The sequence below is a fragment of the Anguilla rostrata genome, chromosome 4 (genome assembly GCF_018555375.3).
Source record: "Anguilla rostrata isolate EN2019 chromosome 4, ASM1855537v3, whole genome shotgun sequence".
Classification (NCBI taxonomy): domain Eukaryota; kingdom Metazoa; phylum Chordata; class Actinopteri; order Anguilliformes; family Anguillidae; genus Anguilla; species Anguilla rostrata.
In genome coordinates, this window is record NC_057936.1 from 5,477,335 (window position 1) to 5,498,913 (window position 21,579).

The following is a 21,579-nucleotide window of genomic DNA, read 5'->3' on the forward strand; positions in this document are numbered from 1 at the left end:
TAATTATATCATAGGCCTGCAATATTCCTTTAATGGGAAAACTTCTTACTGCAAAACTGTCAGAAGTGCATAAAAAAAACCATTCTGGACAGATGCAAAGCACTGCATTTTAGGATGCATTTATTAAAGATACTGTATTATAATATTTAAATATAATATAAAGTTATTAAAAAGAAATGGGCAAAACTATGTCTGGGAAGTTTAATTTCACAGCCTGTAGAGTGCTGTGGACATCCACACTGCTCATTAAATGTGCAGATTTTAAACTGCACTGATCAGAGCACCTCGTTCTTCAGCAGCTATCTGTCAGAGCAGACCCCTTTGCTGTCGTTTTATTCACCCCTTTCCTGTCGTTTTTCTCGTCCTTTTCACAGTCACTGCTATCCATTTTTAATATCGCCATACCCATGAGGTCATGTGACTGACCGAGGTATCCCACCCGACTCAACACAAATCAGCACAGAAGAAAGGAATCTCAAATATTCTTTGAATTACTTTTTTTCTCCCCAAGCACCCTCTATAAAAATTAAAGAGAATTTCCATGGGATGGGGGGGTGGGGGGTTTAGGTGGGGGGGCTCACATCCGCAGACCACCCCAACGCAAATGCCAACCGCCTCGTTAACATTAAACATTCGGACCACCGCTCACACCAACACGCTCACCCCCTCCCGAAAAACCCGGTTCACACAAACCCCTCCATTAACTCCTACCCCACGCAGGGGCCGTAGGGGGCAAAAAGCAAAGGGGCCGTCCCGAGCCCAAAAAACAAGGCTGCTAACAAACAGTAACACGCTCACAACTGTCCGCCCCCTGAATGAATCGCACACACACACACACTCTCACACACTCACACTCTCACACACACACATACACACACACTCAAACACATATAAACACCCCCCCCTTTTCCTCAAAAAAAAAAAAAAACATAAAAAAGGGAGGGAGGAAAAAAAAAATGAAACAAAGAACAAGGCGGCTGTTTGGGCCTGAGAAGAAGCGGGCCTTTGTGGCGGCCGTGGCGGGAGCAGGTCTGCCGGGTCTTTTCCAGGCCCGCTGGCCTTTGTGTGCCCGTCCCCATAATGGGCAGAACACAAACTGAGCAACTGGTGCCGTCGGGGCCCGAGCGTTAGTCAAACGCGAGGGCCTTTGGAAATGCTAATGGGCGAGATAGCGTGTCTGTCCCCGTCCCGTCCCCGTCCCCGTCCCCCCTGCCCCCCAACAACCCACCCCCAGCCCCGACCTGAGAGCAGGGTTATCTAATAACACAAAGAGGCTGCAGTGAACGGGGGGGGGGGGGGGCTGAGGGGCTAGGGAGGGAAGGGGGGGGCAGTTCTTTAAGCAGCCGTATGAAGTCACAAAGTTAAGCTTTTATTCCTCCCCTTTCTTTCTGGGGGGAAAAAAAAAGGAGGGGAACACAATCACGGTCTTTCAAACGTGAAAACGGCAAGTTAACTCTGCATGTAAACCCCCCCCCCTCCATTCCCCCTTCCACCCCACAAAGCGTTGGGTGTGATTGAGACACACCAGCAATCCGGGCTTTGCAAAAGGGGAGAGAGGGGGGGCACAGGCCGAATACTTCTTCCTCCATTTCCCCTGCCATCTCTCCATCTCCCTCCTTCCCTCTCCCATCCTTTCCTCTCTTCCTTTTCTACCACAGCTCAGGTAGCTGGAAAATCCTCCCCAATATTTCGTTCCAGTCACCTGGATTTGCTAATTAACACAATCATTCAGCCATATGAGAAAGAACTCATTAGTGAAATCAGCTGAGCCAAGTTCACAGGTGGAAGAAACACATGGTAGGACTTTTGCTTTCTGACCCCTGGACTTTCCACAACTGCCTTCCTCCCTCTCTTCCTCCATATTTTTCTTTCTCTCCTTCCCCAGGGTTCTCTCTCTCCCCAGTCCCAGTGGGGGTGGACTCTGACCACTTCCTTCCTGTCGGGAGTGAGTCACGTTTTTTTTTCGTCCGCTCAGCCACAGTAAACGCCGTCACGTAAAACCCTGGTGCCATAAATCAGTTGGTTACCTGTGATGGTGAATCCATTTCCTCTGCGTGGAAGGAGTTCCTGTTACCCATGACAGTCCATCCATTTCCTCTGCGTGGAAGGAGTTCCTGTTACCCATAACAGTCCATCAATTTCCTGTTAAGGTAACCTATGATGGCGCATCCATTTCCTATGTGTGGAAGAACAGACACATACACTAACACAAATGGTAAATGGACTGCATTTATATAGCACATTTATCCAAAGCGCTTTACAATTGATGCCTCTCATTCACCCATTCACACACACTCGCACACCAACGGCAAAAGGCTGCCATGCAAGGTACCAATCAGCTCCTTGGGAGCAATAAGGGGTTAGGTGTCTTGCTCAGGGACACTTCGACACTCCCAGGGCAGGGGATCGAACCGGCAACCCTCCGACTGCCAGACAACCGATCTTACCTCCTCAGCTATGTCGCCCCCAACATTCCCACAACATGTCCCCTGCACAAGAGACACATATACTAACGTTCCCACAACATTTCCCCTGCACAACAGACACACACACTAACGTTCCCACAACATTTCCCCTGCACAACAGACACACACACTAACGTTCCCACATTCTGAACAGAACACACATTTGACGTTCCATTTCCCTCACTACAGACACACTAACGTTCTCATCAGTTTACAAAGACACAACACACACGTCCATTTCCATCAACAGCCCACTCTTTCCTTTCTGCAGAAAAATAGCCATTTATTAGTAAATTTAGCTCATTTCTTTTAATACTTAACATACAATCGGAGTTTAAATACAAAACACACATCTTATACAACATCCTGCATTGCTTACTCCGAAAAGCAACATTTTATTCAACAGTTTAATATCAAATAAATCAAATTATATAATAAACCAAGTAGAAATATTTCTTAACTGGGAGGTAAAACAGAGATTTCTTTAAAAAAAACAGCAAACCAAATATTATTTTTTAATACAATTGAACATCATTATATGGGGGACCACCCTAGACATTGTCTCTTACAGTGATGACAGGCTGAGGAACGTTGTGCTGACGAGGGAAGCTCGGGAGTGGTAGCGTTCCGACTCTTAGAGCCCGGAATACTGGCAGGACAGAGAGCGCGTGCAGTGCAGCAGGAGGAGGAGGAGGAGGAAGGAGGAGGAAGAGGAGGCCAGGCTACTGTGAGTTTGTGGGAGTGTAGGGGTGTGGGGGCGGGGGGACCAAGGGCAGAGCAGAAGTTGGGACTCTCCAGAGGTTCCCGGGGATCCAGACATTCCGAGCCGGTTTTTCGTGCTGAAAGGCGGGGCCCATCTGGTTCAGAGGAGGCGACTCCGAAATTCCAGGCGTGGGGGGGCTGGCTGGTGGGGGAGGTGCATGTGTCTCGTGCAAAAAATCATAAATTACCTCAGTGCAGCAGAGCTGACCTGATATCGGCTTTCTATAGATCCTCACCTATAGATGTCCCACATGAGCTAAGATAAGAGCTTTTAGGAATACTGACCCGGACCCGTGTCCACGTGGGTCCACCCTCGCACGGCTACAGCAAGAAAAATGACCACAGGTGATTACTGACAGGTACACCAGCCTGTCTAAGATGGCACCCTGCTCTCTGAAAGGCGGTAGGGGGGGGGGGGCTTTAAAAAAAGGGTGGGGTCTTAAGCTAGACCGGCTAAACACACAGTGCGTCAACAACAGACTTCACTCTCATACCAAACCTGCTAATGTACATACAAAATAACATAAAAAAAGACACCATCGATTGTACTTTTTCCAACTGTTTAAATGATCATGTTAAGACAAATTTCCAGCTTGTACAGAAGTGCTTCGTGAGATGAATCAATGGGTGTAAGTTCTTTTTTTTTCTTTCTTTTTTTTAAGCGTTTAAAAGCGACTTTATTGTGCCTGACGGGATCTAAAGAAGGAATCTGACAAGATGAGAGTAATTCTTCATTTACAGCCGAACCAGTGCAAACTGAGCACCTGCACAGCGTGGGGGGGGCGGTGGGGGTGCTCCATATTTAATGTAGCGAGGCTGGACCGGTAGGAGATGGCGGGATGTTGGTGGGAGCGGGTCCTGCGCCCTGCGCCCCCCCTCCCTCCCTCCCCCCCTCCCCCCACCCGCAGAGTCAGAGGGAAGCAGTAAATCTGAGCAGTGCTGCTCTTCATTTCCCAGCATCCTCTGGGCCAAGCTGCGTGTGTGTGTGCGTGCGTGCGTTCGAACGCCACCGCGATCGGTTCCAGATGTGGGACGGTAGGAGCACTAACACCATCGCACAGAGAGCAGCAGGTCCTCAATCAATGGACGGGGGGGGGGAGAACACCTCTCTCTACAGAACATCCCTCTGTTCCCCATAAGGAGGAGGAGGAGGAGAAGGAGGAGAGGGGGGAGGGGTCAAGGCCTGGGGGAATCTCTGCTTTTCCACCTCAAAACCGCGTCAGGGCCAGGGGGGTGGTGGGGTGGTGGGGGGGGTTGGGGTGGGCAAGTTTGGGAACTCTGCTGTGAGTACCGAGCCCTAACACAGACGAGGAGAAGCTGGCCGTCTGAGGGACTCTGTGATGTGCTAAGTGAGGCCATCCTCTGTGCGTTCGCAGTATTTTATTTACTTTTTGGCAGAGCAGAGCAGCACATAAAAAGGTAAGCGTCTCCCCGTTGGTAGGTGCGATTATTCCCACCCCCTCAAAGTGCTGCAGCAAAGTGTAACTCCACACGACGTTAAGATCGGATGGAGGAAGAGGCGGGGGGCGTGGTTAGGAGGAGGGGGCGTGGCCGGGGGGGGCGTGCGGGGGGGTGAGAGGCTGTGGACGAGCAGTCGTTTACAGAGGGACGGGGGGGGGCGAAGGTGAACCAGGCGAGTCTGAGCGATGCCTTTTCAGCGATTCCACGCTTTGCGTCTGAAAGCTCTGAAACAGGAGGAGGGAAGAGGACCGGCATTACTTTCAGGAAGATCGGAAGAGAAAACGCAGGAAAACTGACATAAGAGTTTTCTTTTAAAAACAGCCTGTAGGCCAAGCGTTGTGGGTTACCGACAGTAACAGTTCTATGAAACCAAGGCACTACAATCCAATCTTTCAGATATAAATGTCTAATTATCAAGGGAGTCTTTTTGACATTCCTTACAATAATGTAATCTGACAATGAAAGGCAAGTAATAATGAGTTGGTGATAATGGGTTAGCGACAATGAGTCAGTGATAATTGATTAGTGGTAATGAGCTAATGATGAGTTAGTGAAGATGTAATGAAATGGTTAGTATAATGAGTTAGGGTATGTATAATGAATTTAGATGATGGTTGCCTACGAAAGTGGTAATGGGTTAGTGATAATGAGCTAGTGATGAGTTAGGAAAAAGTTAGTGATAATGGGTCAGTGATAATTGGTTAGTGATAATGAGTCAGTGATAATGGGTTAGTGATAATGCGTCAGTGATAATGGATTAGTGATAATGAGACAGTCATAAAAAGTTAGTGATAATGAATCATTGATAATGAGCTAGCAAAGCATGACTGAAGCCAGTCTGAGTGCAGAAGAACAGTATAAGTGTTAAGAACGCACTGCATTATTTCTCCTTGTGAAGAGCTTCTATGAAGGCTTCAAGTTTCTCCTGGATTTCCCGCACTTTTTCTGCAAGGGAGAGACGGTGGAAGGAAAAACAGACAGTGGGTTATGGCAACCGTGCCAAGGAAAACATAGAGGAACCGCGACGGCATTTTGCTCTGCATCTCTTTTTCCAAGGCCATCAGCCTGGCACATTCCACCCCACGAGCGGCGCGTGCGCTCGGCCAGAGCCACACGCCCGTCGTCCCCGGCAACCTTCCGCGCGGCGACGTTTGACACCGGTCGGTGCCGTCGCCCCATTTTCTCTCGCTGATATAACAGGCCTGTCCGTCACCATTGTCCGGCCCGCCACAGAGGCGAGGGGCAGATGGTCAGCACTGAGGTATTTTAGGGAGCGTAAGAGGGGCGCACTTTGATGCGGTAAGCAGATCTAGTAATGAACGTGTGGTGTGAGTTTCCTGTGGAGCACAACCTGGAGGGGAAGGAGCCGCCCGGATGCCACAGCAGCACCACATCAAAGCCCCTACTACAGACAGAGCCATTACACACACACCTGCCCCTACCAGAGCAGGGAGGGAGAGGGGGACGGAGAGAGAGAGAGGGCAGGAGGGGAGAGAGAGGGAGAGAGCAGAGGGAGGGAGAGAGGAGAGAGGGGGAGAAAGAGAGGGAGAGAGAGCAGAGAGAGAGAGAGAGGGAGTCAGACAGAGAGAGAAAGGGAGTGAGGGAGAGGCAGAGAGAGAGGGAGAGAGAGAGGGAGTGAGGGAAAGGGAGAGGGAGGGGGAGGGAGAGAGAGAGGGGAAAGAGAGGGAGGGAGAGAGAGAGATAGACGGATAAAGAGAGAACAAACAGGGAAGGGGGTTCTGCTGTGTTGTGTTTGGGGGCAGCGGGATAACAGACTGGAACACAGAGAGGGCATCCCAGTATCAGAATGTAACACAGAGAGGGGCAGTGTGATAAGCCCAGTACAAACACCCCCCTGCCAAGAAATCCAGGCTCCTCAGGTACTCTTAACATATCAGGGCACAAAGGCAGGGGGAGAGACATTACAGCACCTACTGAAGGCATTACCCCCAGAGAGGGCACCTAATGAAGGACTTACCCCCAGAGAGGGCAACTAATGAAGGACTTACCCCCAGAGAGGGCACCTAATGAAGGAGTTACCCCTGCATTACCCCTGGAGAGGGCACCTAATGAAGGACTTACCCCCGCATTACCCCTGGAGAGGGCACCCTGACAGGGCAGGTGCAGAGAGGGAATGTGAATGTAAAGGGAACACAATGCTGCCCCACGAACACAAAGCACGGCTAAACAACAGCGTAACACGCCCTGCCGCCGGAGGGGAGGCGGGCTCTAACAGGATTAACACACCGCACAGGTCACTGCACACGCTCACACCGTCTCCCTCCGTCCAGAGCCCCGCCCACTTTACCACGGGAACACCGTTACCTCATCCCTCAGACACGCAGGTATCGCAGGGCAGCTGCGTCTGTTAAAAAGTGAGACTGGGCTTTCAAAATGCAGAATTCATCTTTATCCGAAATGTATTAAATCTTCAATGAAAGCACACTCTTTTAAATTTAATAGAAAAAAAAAAATACTCTGGAGCCATGAGTAAGTTCTGACCACTATCAAGCTGAGTATAAAAACACTTGATGTGTGTGTGTGTGTGTGTGCGCGCGTGTGTGTGTGTGTGTGCATGTATGTGTGTGTGTGTGGCATGGGTGTGTGTGAGTGTTTGTGCGAGCGTGTGTATGTGACTCTGGTAGATTCACGGTCTGAAAATCACTATTTCTGGATTAATCAGGAAAAATCGCTCCTCTAAAACACCAAAAAAAACCCAAGCCTTGGCTGTGTGTCTGCCAGAGAATCTGCTCTTTCCCATAATCCCCTGGGGCGGTGGGGCTGTCGGGCCCGTCATGATCTCGCTCCTGATAACCGCAGAGCCCCTAGCTGGCGTGCGCCATCCTCGCCACGCCCGACTGACTGAGCTGCCGAAAACCGCGAACGTGACGCAAGAGCCGTCCCTCAACGCTCGACCAATGGGCCGTGACCGACGTCTGACAGCGCGCTGACTCCTGACCAATAGCCTGGAAGTATTCAAAACAAGATCGCGAGATTAGCCGAACGCTACGCTACCGCTAAAAACCAGTCATGTGAGGTAAGGGCGAAGGGTGCGTTCCAAAGCCGCCGGGCGGCGTGACGTAACCTAGCAACGCACCATGGCGACCACCGAACGGAGACTTAGTCCATGATGGCGTCTCCAGGTCTTTCACACAACCTCCCGTCGCTTTCTAGTGATGAGCTTTTAAAGCGTGACAAACTGGCGCACAGGGAGCAGGGGCAACGTAAGCGCTTTTCAACCGACTCCTTTTCCACACGAGTAAACTTACATTCATCACTTTAACGCGCTCCATTACCAAGAGCTAACTTTGGGTATGATGTTAGCAGACCATCGGCTCGGCTACGGAAAATTAGCGTCGTAAATCTCGCTAGGTGTACGACGGGCATTCGGTTACAATAGCCAATATTTACTAAACATGAAATAAAATGGAAAACAAACGCTGGTTGCTATGGAGAACGCGCAGTATAAGCAGAAGAGCGGGTCCACTATTATGACAGTGGCGGTACGTGCAACGCGTCTCCAACAAACACAATGATGGAGGCACTTTTATGGCATATAAACTGCCAGTAACTGTGAAACACGCACGTCACAAAAAAACGGTTCTCTCATTTAGTTTTTTTATATGACATTCTTTCCAGCAGTTGGACTGAAAAGCTGCCATCTTCCACTCTGTGAAATCTTAACCATCCTGAAACAAACGTTTGAAACAAAATTCAAAGGGTCTATCAGAGCCTGAAGCACAGTATGAGTTGGGCAGGGCGTAGGAGACTTTGAGGGAAAGTGTGCCTACAATAATCCAATAGGATTGTTTGAAAGTGATATTTGGTGTCTGAGACCATCTGTTTTTTTCATTTTGAAGGGAGGAACACAGGACAGTGGAAAAGAAAAGAGTGAATGAAAACCCTTCCTTCATCCGCACGAGGGGGTGGCACACAAAAACTGGGTAGTCCCCACCTCCCCCCCCCCACCTCACCTCAGGATCTAAACTCAATTTAGCCCCCTGTTTGCCCAAAAGATGAGCCCCACAGACATCAATTCATGAGTCTCCTTTATGTGGTCATGAATATTCCCATAATCCTCTGGGCTCTATCCGGGCAGGGCCTGATCCTGGGGCTCATTCAGGAAGACCTCCTCCCCAGTTCCTCCATTCACACTCCTCTCCACTGATCCCCACATCAAATTATCTCTCTTTCACTCCTGCTTTCCGTCACTCTCTCACTCACTCTCTGTCCCTCTCTCTCTCTTTTGCTCCCTCTCTCACTTACTCCCTCTCTCATTCTCACTCTCTCTCTCTCTCTCTCGCAGCCCCGAAATGACCTGCTCTAATTACAATATTAAACAGTGTGGATGGCCCACAACAGCCCCAGTGCATGCTGGGAGAGCCCATAATGGTCCCAGGGCATGCTGGGAGAAGCCCACCACTAGTTTGAATTTGAGAAGAGAAACCTAATACCGGATGTCCTCGGGTGCTCAGTGTGAAGAGAGCGCAGATGTTAAACTCAGCGGCTGATATTAAAGAGGGGCAGCAGGGCAATTTCACAACCCCCCCCCCTCACTTTTGGGTTCGAAGTCTGGACAGGGGGAGGAGCTTAAGCATAATGATCCTAAACTTAAGATTTTTTTTTAAAACCCACAAAATAAAATAAGTCGCAGGACGCTGGAAAGTCTGGCTGCGCCCCTGGCCTTGAAGAGGGCAGGCGGGCGAGGCGTTCGGGTCGCTCTGATGGGAAGAGCAGGCCGGCTCAGGTAACGGGGGGCCACGCCCAAAATCCCAAACGCACACTTTACACAGGGCCCGGGGGAGGCCGGGGCGAAGGTGCCACATAAAACAGGATGTCAACAACACATCCTGGTCACCGGGACAACCGCCTGCCCCCCCCCCCCAACCCCAACCCCCCCCCGCGTATCTCTTCCACAGATGTGACTCTGCCCATGTCCTGGAGGGCGCAAGTTCAACAAAGGGGTAGAACAGGAGAAAAAAGAGGAAGAGGAATTCCTAAATTAAAGTTGATGCTGTCTTTCTTTCTTTTTTTTTTTACTCAAATGGAACCATTGAATCTTTCAGGGCCTAAAATTCTAAGTACCAAACTCTGCAGACTCCAAAAATATTTTTTTAACAATCTGCAGTATTTGCAGGAAGAAAAATTCAAGATTAAAGATTAGGTTGTGGGATATTTCGCAAAATCCACATTTAAAGGCGGAAAAGAGAATGGATACCTGCGACATCTTATTCATCTTGAGCCAATTTACACAAGTCTGGTAAAACACACATGCAGTGCATTGTGTGGAAAACACCCACCACTACATGATCACAGCTCTTTCTAACAGTATAACCTCAAAATGGCCGAGGCTGAACACACTCAGGATCAAATATCCTTGTTCATTCATCCTTTAGCTGTAAAAAAAAAAAAAAAAGAACAACAACAGAACCAAGGACAAGTGTCCTCCTACTTTGTCCACTTAGCAGTGGCCAGCTGCATTTTGGGGATTCTGGGAAATGTAGGCACGGAAGCCTAGAGTAATAAATGAACTACGTTTCACAATGGCCGAAGGTGTGCAGGCTGGTGCGGACCTGGGGGTGGTGAGAAAGGAAGCGGTGATTAATCACGGCGGAGACGTGGAGAAAGAAAGGCAGGCGCTTATAAACGAGTCATCAGCACGTAAAGCTTCGCCGATGTGCTGAAAAGACGATCGTCAGCCTCTCAAACTGAAAAGCGCTGGGTGTGGATCTCTAACGAACCCACAGCTACTCAAGTCCCGCGATCTGCTCAGCTCTGCTAACCCACGAGGCTGAAACAAGAACAGAACACAGCCGAACCCGGGTCAAATACGTATTCGTTTTGGATTCAAATACTTTTCCGTGCTCTGCTGATCTTGCCTGGTGTAATTGAGCCTGCCAATATGGCCAGAAGGCGGGGTTTGCACCTTTTGAGAGTATTTCATTGGTTCCAATGCGCCAGACAAGATCAGTAAAGCGTAGAAAAGTATTTGAATCCAAAACAAATACGTATTTGATCCAGGTCTGGAACACAGAAAACATTTTTTAGGACTTTCAGCCATGTGCCTGTGCGTACCTCGCCTGGAAACAGAGGCTCTGGCAGCCGAATCCCTCTCCAGGTGGACTGCACACCTGTGGGCGCGTTTTAGACTCGTGGGAGTGAAAGATCCCTAGCAGCACGCGACACCACCTCACTCGTGAAGGAAATATGCTGACAAGCGTTTTAGCCTCACCTTAACGGAAAAAACTGCATCTTTTATGAATGGATCATGATGTGTGATGATGTCAGAAATTTAAAAAAATTTAAGATAAAATATAAAGAAATTAACTGAGGAATAGGAGAGTTCCTGTAGTGTAAAAATGGTTAGTTGCTACAAACCACAGGCACATTTATTTAAAAACCTCACAGACGGGAGGGGGGGGGGGGGAACATTACGTCACGTTTGAGATTTTTGGTGAGGGTACCCTTTAAGCCGGCCCACCCCCTCCTCCTCCCTTTACCTGCCCGGGCTGGTCCTGCACAGGGGCCCAGGTGTGCAGAGACCACCCTCCGCTGAACCCCCCCCCCCCCACTGCCCCCCACCCCCATGCAATAAGCGCTTAATTACAGAGTACAGACAGGTCGCTGTGGCTGAGCAAGTCCCAGCCTGGCTCTGTGTCTCGCTTTACAGTGCACTGGGAGGACAATGCTGGGGGGGGCGCAGTGCGCCAGCGAGGAAGGGGGGGGGTGGCGACTACCCTGCCCCAGCACGCCCTCCCTCATTACCCCCTGTCACTCTCTCAGACCACCGGCACTGACCCCAGACGGGCTCTGCAAACAAACAAGCAGCCGTGGCTATGACCCCCCCCCACCACCACGAGCCCCCCACCCACCCCCTCAGGATAGGGCGCTCCCTCGCTCCCGCCAAACAAACACAGCCGGAGGCCTTCAGTCTGGGCCCCCCACCCCACCCCCACCCCTCACCTCCCCACCCCCACCCTCCAGCTCCCGCCTCTCTACACAAACAGGTCCCCATAACGCCTAACGAATGATATCACAGTCTTAACATTCAGGGAAATAGGACCTGTTCCCTCACACTAGTCGTATCACATACGTGAGGAAAACATTTTAAATGATTACTGAACCCCCCCCCCGCCAGTAGATCTTTCACGGTAAGGGCAGACCGTCCTCACGTCGAGCTGTTTCCGGCAGCTTCCGTAAGGCACCAGGGCTTTTCGAAAGGGTCGGTGCACCAGGACGTCGTGCAGGGATTTGGATCGTTTAATGCGATTCTGCTTTCATCGGTTGACATGTTTATAGATTCAGCTGAACCAAGTAGGCAGGATGAACAGGTGAATATGTGGGGTCTGTGGTGGGTGTCGGAGGGGTGTGTGAGGAAGAAGAGGAGGCGTGAGGAAGAGGAGGAGGCAGTAAAACGTGTGTCACATGGTTCCACAATGGGCTGGAGTCATGCTTACAGGGAAGTGGAGACACCGACCTCCTCCTTGGGCCCCCCCCCCCCCCACACCCCCCCACCCTGAAGAGAAAGAGAAACCATCCCCCCCACCACCCTCCCACCCACCCGAATGTGAGTCAATGCATCACTCATGGGTGCCGATGACAGATTTATAGGAGAGGCGCCCCCCCCCACCCTCCCCCCCCCCCCAGCTCCTTTATGAGCAGCAGAAGCAGATGCAGGCTGAATGGGCGGTTGGTGGGTCGTGGTGGGGGGGGGGGTTATGGACATGTCGGCGAGGGGCTGCTGTTTGGAGGGGGGGGGGGGGCTGGATGACAGGGAACGGCTGCCGAGGGTCTGGGCGGGGCATTAAGTCCAGCTGTTTTTGGGATGGAAGCAGTTCCCCGTCCTGTCAGGGAGAGGCAGAAACATCCATCAAACGGGCGGGGGCGACGCGTGCTTTTAACATTAAGGCCTGCGTGGGCGAAAAGGACTGCAGAGTGTAGGAGTGAGGGAGGGGCCCCAGTGTCTGCAGGTTTAACTCCAGGCCTGGAGGGCCCCAGTGTGTGCAGGTTTAACTCCAGGCCTGGAGGGCCCCAGTGTGTGCAGGTTTAACTCCAGTCCTGGAGGGCCCCAGTGTGTGCAGGTTTAACTCCAGTCCTGGAGGAGCTGCAGTGTCTGCAGGTTTAACTCCAGTCCTGGAGGGCCGCAGTGTGTGCAGGTTTAACTCCAGGCCTGGAGGAGCTGCAGTGTCTGCAGGTTTAACTCCAGTCCTGGAGGAGCTGCAGTGTCTGCAGGTTTAACTCCAGTCCTGGAGGAGCTGCAGTGTCTGCAGGTTTAACTCCAGGCCAGGAGGGCCACAGTGTCTGCAGGTTTAACTCCAGTCCTGGAGGGCGCAGGGTCTGCAGGTTCAACTCCAGTCCTGGAGGCCGCAGTGTCTGCAGGTTTAACTCCAGCCAGGAGGGCCACAGTGTTAGGTTTAACTCCAGTCCTGAGGCCACAATCGTTTGTTTTTTGGGTTGATTGTGGCAGGTTAACTCCTCCTGGGGCCCCAGTGTGCAGTTAACTCCAGTCTGGAGAGCTGCAGTGGCGCAGGTTAACATCCAGTCCTGGAGTGCGAGACCAGGTGGCAGGGCGGGAATCAGAAACAGGCGAGCCGCGGCTCTCGGGAAGCTCACAGGGAAGAGGAGAGCAACTGGGAGGAAGTCAAACCCAGATCTCTGGCTCTCAAATCGTTTTTTGGGGTTCGCCGCGGTTTCCAAGGCCCTGTCGGGAACAGGTCACAGAGCCCCTGAGCGCGGGCGCCTGCACGTTCGGGGGATTACCTCCTGATCGCGCGCTTAGTTCCTTTTAACACTCGAAACCCCTTCCAACCAATCAGGTAATGGCAGATATTAGCTCATCCCAAAGCACCCAAACCACACACAGGCAGCAGCCAAAACTGTGTGAGCACAAACAGCAGGGAGATGGGCCTCCAGTTCACACATGCAGGGACTTTCCCATTCAAGCTTTCTTACACACACACACACAATACAAACACGGACTCACACACACACACACACTATACAGTACACACACACAGACACACACACCGTGCAACGCACACACACACACACGCACAATACAAACACACTCACTCACACACACACACACAATGCAAACATGGACACACTCACACACACACACACACACACACACACACACACACATGCACTAACACACACACAATACAAACACTCACTCACACATCACCAATGCAAACATGCACTTAACGCAGCACGCATGCAAGCTGGATGTAATTCCTCCCAATGCACCCAAATAAGTCAATCATCTCATTTACTGTCGGACTCTTAAACCACAGATCTTTATGAAAAAATGCTGTTTCTCATTTTTGTCATTTTGTTTGTAAAAACATATTAAAAGTTCTCGTCCACCTCTATGTGCTGTCAGAGCAGCATAGATCAACACCAGATAACACTGGCTGAACCCCCATGAGAATAAAGCATAATGCTATGCTGGTACATGAAATAAAAATATATTTTTAGAGAAAAAAAAATTTATGGAGATGGAAGCTTCAGTGAATCAAGTAGTTAAATATTAAATAAATACATTTATTATTCCTGCATTATAAACACACAGAATGAGCAGAACACACTTCTGCCTGTTCCCTGTGGACCTAATCTCTACCCTCTCCCTGACATCACCTCCCCAGGAGGATTTAACACCCCCCCCCCCACCCCATGTGAAACCAGAGCAGTGAGCAAGGACACCCAACTCCCTACACAGCCTGACCCAGGTGAGCGGGGTGGGGGGGGGGGGCACATTCCTGCCATTGTCCTGAGAAGTGCCAAATATTGGCCAATCCTGAAACACAGCTGGGTAGGGCTGGGACAGAGTGGGGCAGGGCTCATCCCCAAATGACCCTTACCCTCGTCCCGACAAATATACAAACAGAACTTTAAACCATGTTACGGAACACAACCTGCGTCTGCTTCACCTGCGTCTGCTCAGCTGTGTCTGCGTACCTGTGTCAGCTTCACCTGCATCTGCGTACCTGTGTCTGCTTCACCTGCATCTGCGTACCTGTGTCTGCTTCACCTGCGTGAACGCACCGCTAAACACACTGCTAGACCCCCCCTCCACACACACACAGACACACTCGCATCACACACGCGCACGCACACGCACCCACACACTCGCACACACACGCGCACGCACACGCACCCACACACTCGCACACACACGCGCACGCACACGCACACGCACCCACACACTCGCACACACACGCGCACGCACACGCACACGCACACGCACCCACACACACGCACGCACACGCACACGCACACACGCGCACACACACGCGCACACACACGCACGCACGCGCACGCACACACACACGCGGGCATGCGCTAAAGAGACAAGCGCAGGACAGCCTAACACACACTCACCCAGGTGCCCTCGGACAAGCGGGGTAACCGATCGACACTGCCCAGAACAAACGCCAACGCCATGACGCCAACCAAACAAACAGTAAACAAGACTACGCACTTAACAGTGCTCTGATTAGCTAAACATCAGATAAACGCCTCACACACGCACAGCAGCCACACAGTCTGCTCTTTGTACACAACGACGCGTCTTAAATTACATCCGTCTTGCGCTGACGCTACACATAAACAGAAATAAACGGCTTAAATGTTCAAAGACAGCCGCGCGTACACACTTTAAAGGTGTTTACGTTCACTTCTAGAGAGCTCCATTTCAGGTAAATATTAAATGAATGTGCTTTTTTGTGCATATGCTTTTGAGAACATTTTATCCAGAGCGACTTAACACAGCTTTTTACATAGCATTTTCATTGCATCCGTTTATACAGCTGGATATATACTGGAGCAATGCAGGTTAAGTACCTCGCATACAACGACAGTGTCCTACTGGGGAATAGAACCTGCGACCTTTAGGTTACAAGACCAACTCCTTACCCATTATACCACACTGCAGCCCGAGAGGTGCGCGGTAAAGCAGCTGTGCAAGGCAACTGAGCTCTGCTGTGAAACCACGTCCCTCCTTTCCACGGAGTGCGTCCGCAAAGCCAGGCAAAAAAAGCGGGAAACGAGATTGTTGCTTTTTTTTAAGATCTCGGGGACGAAATACGGTTACATCCAACGCAAGTTCTCCTTCACCAGGCCGGTAAACGGGTCGGTTTCGGAAGCCGACTGATTTGAGCCGACTCCAATTTTCCAGAGAGAGGCGGGAAAGTTTCCCCCGTTTGCGGGCGGAAGTTCGGGCCGGTCTTCTGAGCCGTGAAGCAGATCGAGCAGCCGGCTCTCTCTCTCTCTCTCTCTCTCTCTCTCCTCTCCCTCTGACTGACAGGCCTCAGAGCGCGTCCGTGCTGAAGCCCACGTGAACGTGACGGGGGGGAACTCGCTAACGATGGCAGGGCCCAGGTAAGGGGCTTAACGAGGGGCTGTGAGCGGGAACCGGAACCGCAGCCCAAACCGCGCGAGCCGCTAACACGAAAAAACCCGTCCAAAAGAAAAACAAGGGAGGGGGGTTTTTGAGGGCTGTGATGCTCTTCAGATGTGATGTGCTTGAAGTGGACTGTGGTTAGATCTTTCCCATCGCCTTGTCAGTTCATCAAAATGTGGTGGGGGGGTGGAACGGAAGCACCCCAACCTCTCTCCGCTGCCCGTGTCTCGCACGGCACACTCTGGCACCTTGGCACACTCTCTCCACACCACAGCACACGCCTGCGCGAGAGGGGGCAATACACCACAGCGGGGGCACGCCACAGCGAGGGGGGGGGGGGGGGACACGCCACAGCGAGGGGCGTGGGGGGGGGGACGCACGCCACAGTGATATGGGGGAACAAGCAGGAACACGGTACGGCGTTGGACAAGGCCAGGCAGGCCGAGGAATTCCTGCGTTTTGAACAGGGCCAGAGGAAGCCTGCCTCTTCCTAAACACTCCCCCCACCGCAATCCCTCCAGGACTCTTCCAACTACCCCCACCCCCAGGACCCCCCCCCACGTGAGACGAGGACAGGAAGTGCGCTAAGCTCCTCAGACGTGGCGGAATGACAGATGACGGGCTTCTTGTTGACTTTGGCGGTCGCGGCGGTGGGGGTGCTACGGCAACCAGGCGAGTCTGAACGAGGACGGCGGCAGCGGCGGCGCGTTTAGGGGGGGCGAGCTGGGGCAGCGAGCTGGGCCCCCCCCCCCAGTCAAAGAAGCGGCTGAAAAGGAGCTTTGGCTGCAAACGCACCTCCATTCAGCCGAGCGAAGGAGGAACTGTCAAACAACTGTCAGAGAGAAAAGGGCCGTCCAAATAAAAACATCCAGACCGCAGGCAGATAAGCCGCTTAACGCTCAGCCCAAAATTCATCCTGCCGCGTAAATCAGAATCGAGGGATACTGCATCACATCACGTTCACATCTACATTACAGGCATCTAGCAGACGCTCTTATCCAGAGCGACTTTCACTTCAACTTTTTACACAGCATTTACATCCATTTATACAGCCGGATATATAGTGAAGCGATGCAGGTCAAGCACCTTTTCTCAAGGGTACAAAGGCAGTTGTCCCCACACGGGGATCGAACCACTGAGCTTGATATTACAAGACCAGCTCCTTACCCGCTACGCTACGCATCCGCCCCAGCGGAGATATCGATCATTCCAGACAGGAGCGGCGCACAAAACCTCCGCAGCACGTGCTCAGCAGTTCATAAACGTCTGTTAAACTGACAGTTATTTTAAAAGATGAAGCGAGATATCTGGTCTAATTAACAGGCGTGTGTGCGTGGGCGTATGCGTGGGTGCGTGTGTGTGTGTGTGTGTGCGAGCGTCTGTGTAAGAGAGTGTGTGTGTGTGTGTGTCAGAGTAACAGACAGTTTCCAAAGGGTGGGAAAGGGGAACTCGTGGCGCTCCAAGAATGCTTCCCCTCCCAACGGCAACAGGTTGAGCAGCACACAGACAGTAAAATTGGGGTCAAAATAGCTGTGATGTCATATGACCACGCAGGGGTCTTGGAAGTGAAGTGTCCACCAATCGACTATTTCTTGTTACCAATCTTCTCAGAGCTCACCGGTTCTCCCTTTCATCAATATCAATACATGACTGTATGTGATAATGCAAAGGCCTGTCTGGATGATCGACAGCCAGCCAAGCCGGTTCGAGTCATGTAAGTGATCAGTTGCTGAGTATGGAACGAGGATTACATAAACATCAGTCCCCTGGACAATGAGGCAACACGTGGAACTACAAATCACAGAATGTCCACGGAAATTTCTTCCCTGTCCATCATGAACACCACATTCCCCTTGATCAAATCTTCAGCTGGGGCAGGAGCAGGATTTTCAAACTTGGTGTATACTTCGTGGCTACGCTCACAGGAAGGCGTCCCCCAATCACAAACGGCCATTGTTCTATTTGTTGCTACAAATGTACTCTGCGATTGGTGGAGAACTTTTTCTCAGGCTCCGTGATTGGTGGAGAGCTTGTCGCTGGTTTCTGTGCAAAAAAGTGATGCCACTTCTTTCCTACCCCAATAGCCCTTCTCTATGGCAGCGTATGTCTGCACCTTATCCATTCACGGCATTGTCTTTCCCCACTGGTTTTCGAACCTGCAACATCAGTCCCTTACACCCCTGGTGCACTGTATACGTATGGTCCATTAAACTAAATACAGTCAAACCTCCAGCAAACTATTGTCTACAGTGGAGAAGGACTCAACATAGAGCCTAGGTCATGAGGAGTCATGAGACATCATCAGGGGTCATGAGGAGTCATGAGACATCATCAGGAGTCATGAGGAGTCAATGGTCATGACGCAGGAGTCATGAGGAGTCATAAGGAGTCATGAGGAATCATAAGGCATCGTGAGGAGTCATGAGGAGTCATGAGGAGTCAGAAGGAGTCATGAGGAGTCACGAGGAGTCAACTCCTTCGTTTCCCAGGGGTCTGTCGCAACTTGGCTTCAGGCTAAGTGTTGATCGCTAAAAACAGCACAGTTTGAAAAAATCAGCATTTTACAGACTGCATGCAAATGTCGGATTTGAATAATCCGTCTCCGAGCCACAACAGCGACAGTTACACCCCCATATAGTTTACCTGCGCAAGGGGAAAAAAGGAACCGTTGAGATTTCGCGATAACGTCCACACCCCCCGTCCCGACGCAGCGGCTGGACAAATGAATTTAAATTCTTGGAACACAGAGAGAGAGAGAGAGAGAGAGAGGGAGAGGAGAGAGAGAGGAGAGAGGAGAGAGAGAGAGAGAGAGAGAGACGGCGAGAGAGAGAGAGAGAGACAGACAGAGAGAGAGAGAGAGAGAGAGAGAGAGAGGACGGAATTTTCATGCAGAATCCGGAACGCCGCACCAGACATAGAGAAAAAGCCACTAAAGGGATATTAATTAAAGGGATGTTTCTAGAATTCACGCTACGCAAAATACAATGGCGTTAAGCTCCACAAAACTACTTCAGTTACGCCAAAAAGTGAAATATCCCTTTAAGGATGGCTCCGTGCCATCGCCCAACAACACACCGTCCAATTTAGGCAGGGAGCCCGCCGCGGCTAACCGCCGCTATCAGCTGCAGCGGGTTTAATGGAGGGTCACGGCGACAGCGAGCGGGCAGGTCCAGGCTCGTCCGGGGCAGCCAATAAAAAACGCGCGCTGCTTTGAACGCTCGGCCGCGGTTACGCACGAGGATGGCGACGGTCGCTAGGGAACAGCAAACGCAGGGGACGCCGGCGAGGGCGAGGGAGTTTCCGTTGACCCCTGGGGGGGGAGGGGTTGGGGGGGGGGTGCTCTGGCCAGCCCCACAGAATCCCGCCTGACCGTACCTGCCACATGCAGAACACCTGGAGAAGAACCTCATTAGCATGAGTCGCCTGCGCCTGCAGAGCACACTGTGATCGGACTAGAACGCACAGTCCCAGCGAAGTCTTCTAAAACCAGAGGAGAGCCAAAGTCTGGCAGACTTTAAACCGGCCCTTTCGCTCAAAAACCAAAAAAAAAAAAACCAGATACAACATGTAACTTTCAATCCAGGTAACGGCACTGACTGAGCAAGAGACGGGGCACAATTACAGCAGCAGGCCTTGTAAGGTTCAAGAACTAGAGCTGCAGAACTGTGAGCAACACCAACAACACCAGAGCGTTTGCTGACAGACACTGCCCCCTACTGGTCTCTCGAAGTGGTCTTTTTCAAAAATGTTCTTGGAGGAGTCGAAGTGCTCTTAAAATTTAGATTTTCATCATTTTCTAGCCAGATCCACAAACGGCAGCGATGCCTGCAGATATCCCATAAAACACATAAATATAAACATAAAAAATAGCTTTTATAGATCCTAAAAAATACAATAAACCACAAGTGCAACACCTCCAAACGCCTGTTAAAGACAATGTTCAACGTGTTCATACTGCCAACACTTCATCCTATAGATGACATGGCAGTTTGGTTTGTAAACCCTTTAAATGAAACGATGTCATTCTCATGAGCCAATCAGAAGAAGCGTGTGAACAGAGCTGAGTGTGATAGGGTGATGAGGGTTGGGGGGAGGAGCTTACTGAGGTCTTCGGCGAGCTGTACCCTTCGGCCCGTGATCAGGTGGACCTTCTTCTCCGTGTCCTCACCGAAATCCTCCAGAACCTCCTTCACGTTTTTCTCCAAACGCCGCACTGGGGGACAGATGCAGCATCAGACACAACAGCATCAGACACAAACACACACAGCGTCAGACACAAACACACACAGCGTCAGACAACACACACAGCATCAGACAACACACAGCGTCAGACAACACACACAGCATCAGACAACACACAGCATCAGACACAAACACACACAGCGTCAGACACAAACACACACAGCGTCAGACAACACACACAGCATCAGACAACACACAGCATCAGACACAACACACACAGCGTCAGACACAACACACACAGCATCAGACACAACACACACAGCATCAGACACAACACACACAGCATCAGACACAACACACACAGCATCAGACACAACACACACAGCGTCAGACACAACACACACAGCGTCAGACAGATCACACAGCATCACACAACATCATACACAACACACAGCGTCAGACACAACACACACAGCATCAGACACAACACCACAGCATCAGACACAACACACACAGCGTCAGACACAACACACACAGCATCAGAACACACACATCACAACACAAGCATCAGACACAACACACACAGCAACACATCACACAACACACACAGCATCAGACACAACACACACAGCGTCAGACAAACACACAGCATCAGACACAACACAAGCGTCAGACAAACACACACACACACATCAGACACAAACACACAGCCAGACAACACACACAGCATCAGACACAACACACAGCATCAGACACAACACACACAGCATCAGACACAACAACATGCACAGACACAAACACACAGCACACTGCACGTCAACAACACAACAGCATCACCCAAAAGCAAAACAGCTCGACACAACAGCACACAGTGGTTCAAGAGACACATATACCAGAAGCAAACACACAGCGTCAGACACAACACACACAGCATCAGACACAACACACACAGCATCAGACACAACACACACAGCGTCAGACACAACACACAGCGTCAGACACAACACACACAGTATCAGACACAACAAACACAGCGTCAGACACATCATACACAACACACACAGCATCAGACACAGCACAGTGTCAGACACAAGACACACAGCATGAGACACAACATACATGCCAGCAGACACAACACACACAGCAGTTACCCTAAAAGCAAAACCTTAATCACAAAGCACCAGTTTGGTTTCGATTCCTTTTTCAGCCTGGTTAATTCAGGAAGCTAAGTAAAATCATTTATTTTTTAAAGATCCTCATAGAACATTCTGGCCATTTAATCATGAATTCAGGGATGAAAATTTC

The 21,579-nt window shown here is 50.9% G+C and overlaps 1 protein-coding gene across 6 annotated transcripts in view; it reads right to left on the reverse strand.

Moving 5' to 3' along the window:
- Nucleotides 1-3,828: 3,828 nt before the first annotated feature.
- The window catches only part of opa1 (OPA1 mitochondrial dynamin like GTPase), a 43,534-nt gene continuing 25,783 nt past the window's right edge, over nt 3,829-21,579 (reverse strand). For all 6 annotated transcript variants that reach the window (XM_064330229.1, XM_064330227.1, XM_064330226.1 and 3 more), the window contains 3 exons: nt 20,195-20,305; nt 5,565-5,633; nt 3,829-4,912 (listed from right to left, as the gene is read on the reverse strand). In XM_064330229.1, the coding sequence (XP_064186299.1) occupies nt 5,569-5,633; nt 20,195-20,305 (176 nt within the window). In that variant the 3' untranslated portion in view covers nt 3,829-4,912; nt 5,565-5,568. The remainder of the gene's footprint in view (nt 4,913-5,564; nt 5,634-20,194; nt 20,306-21,579) is intronic.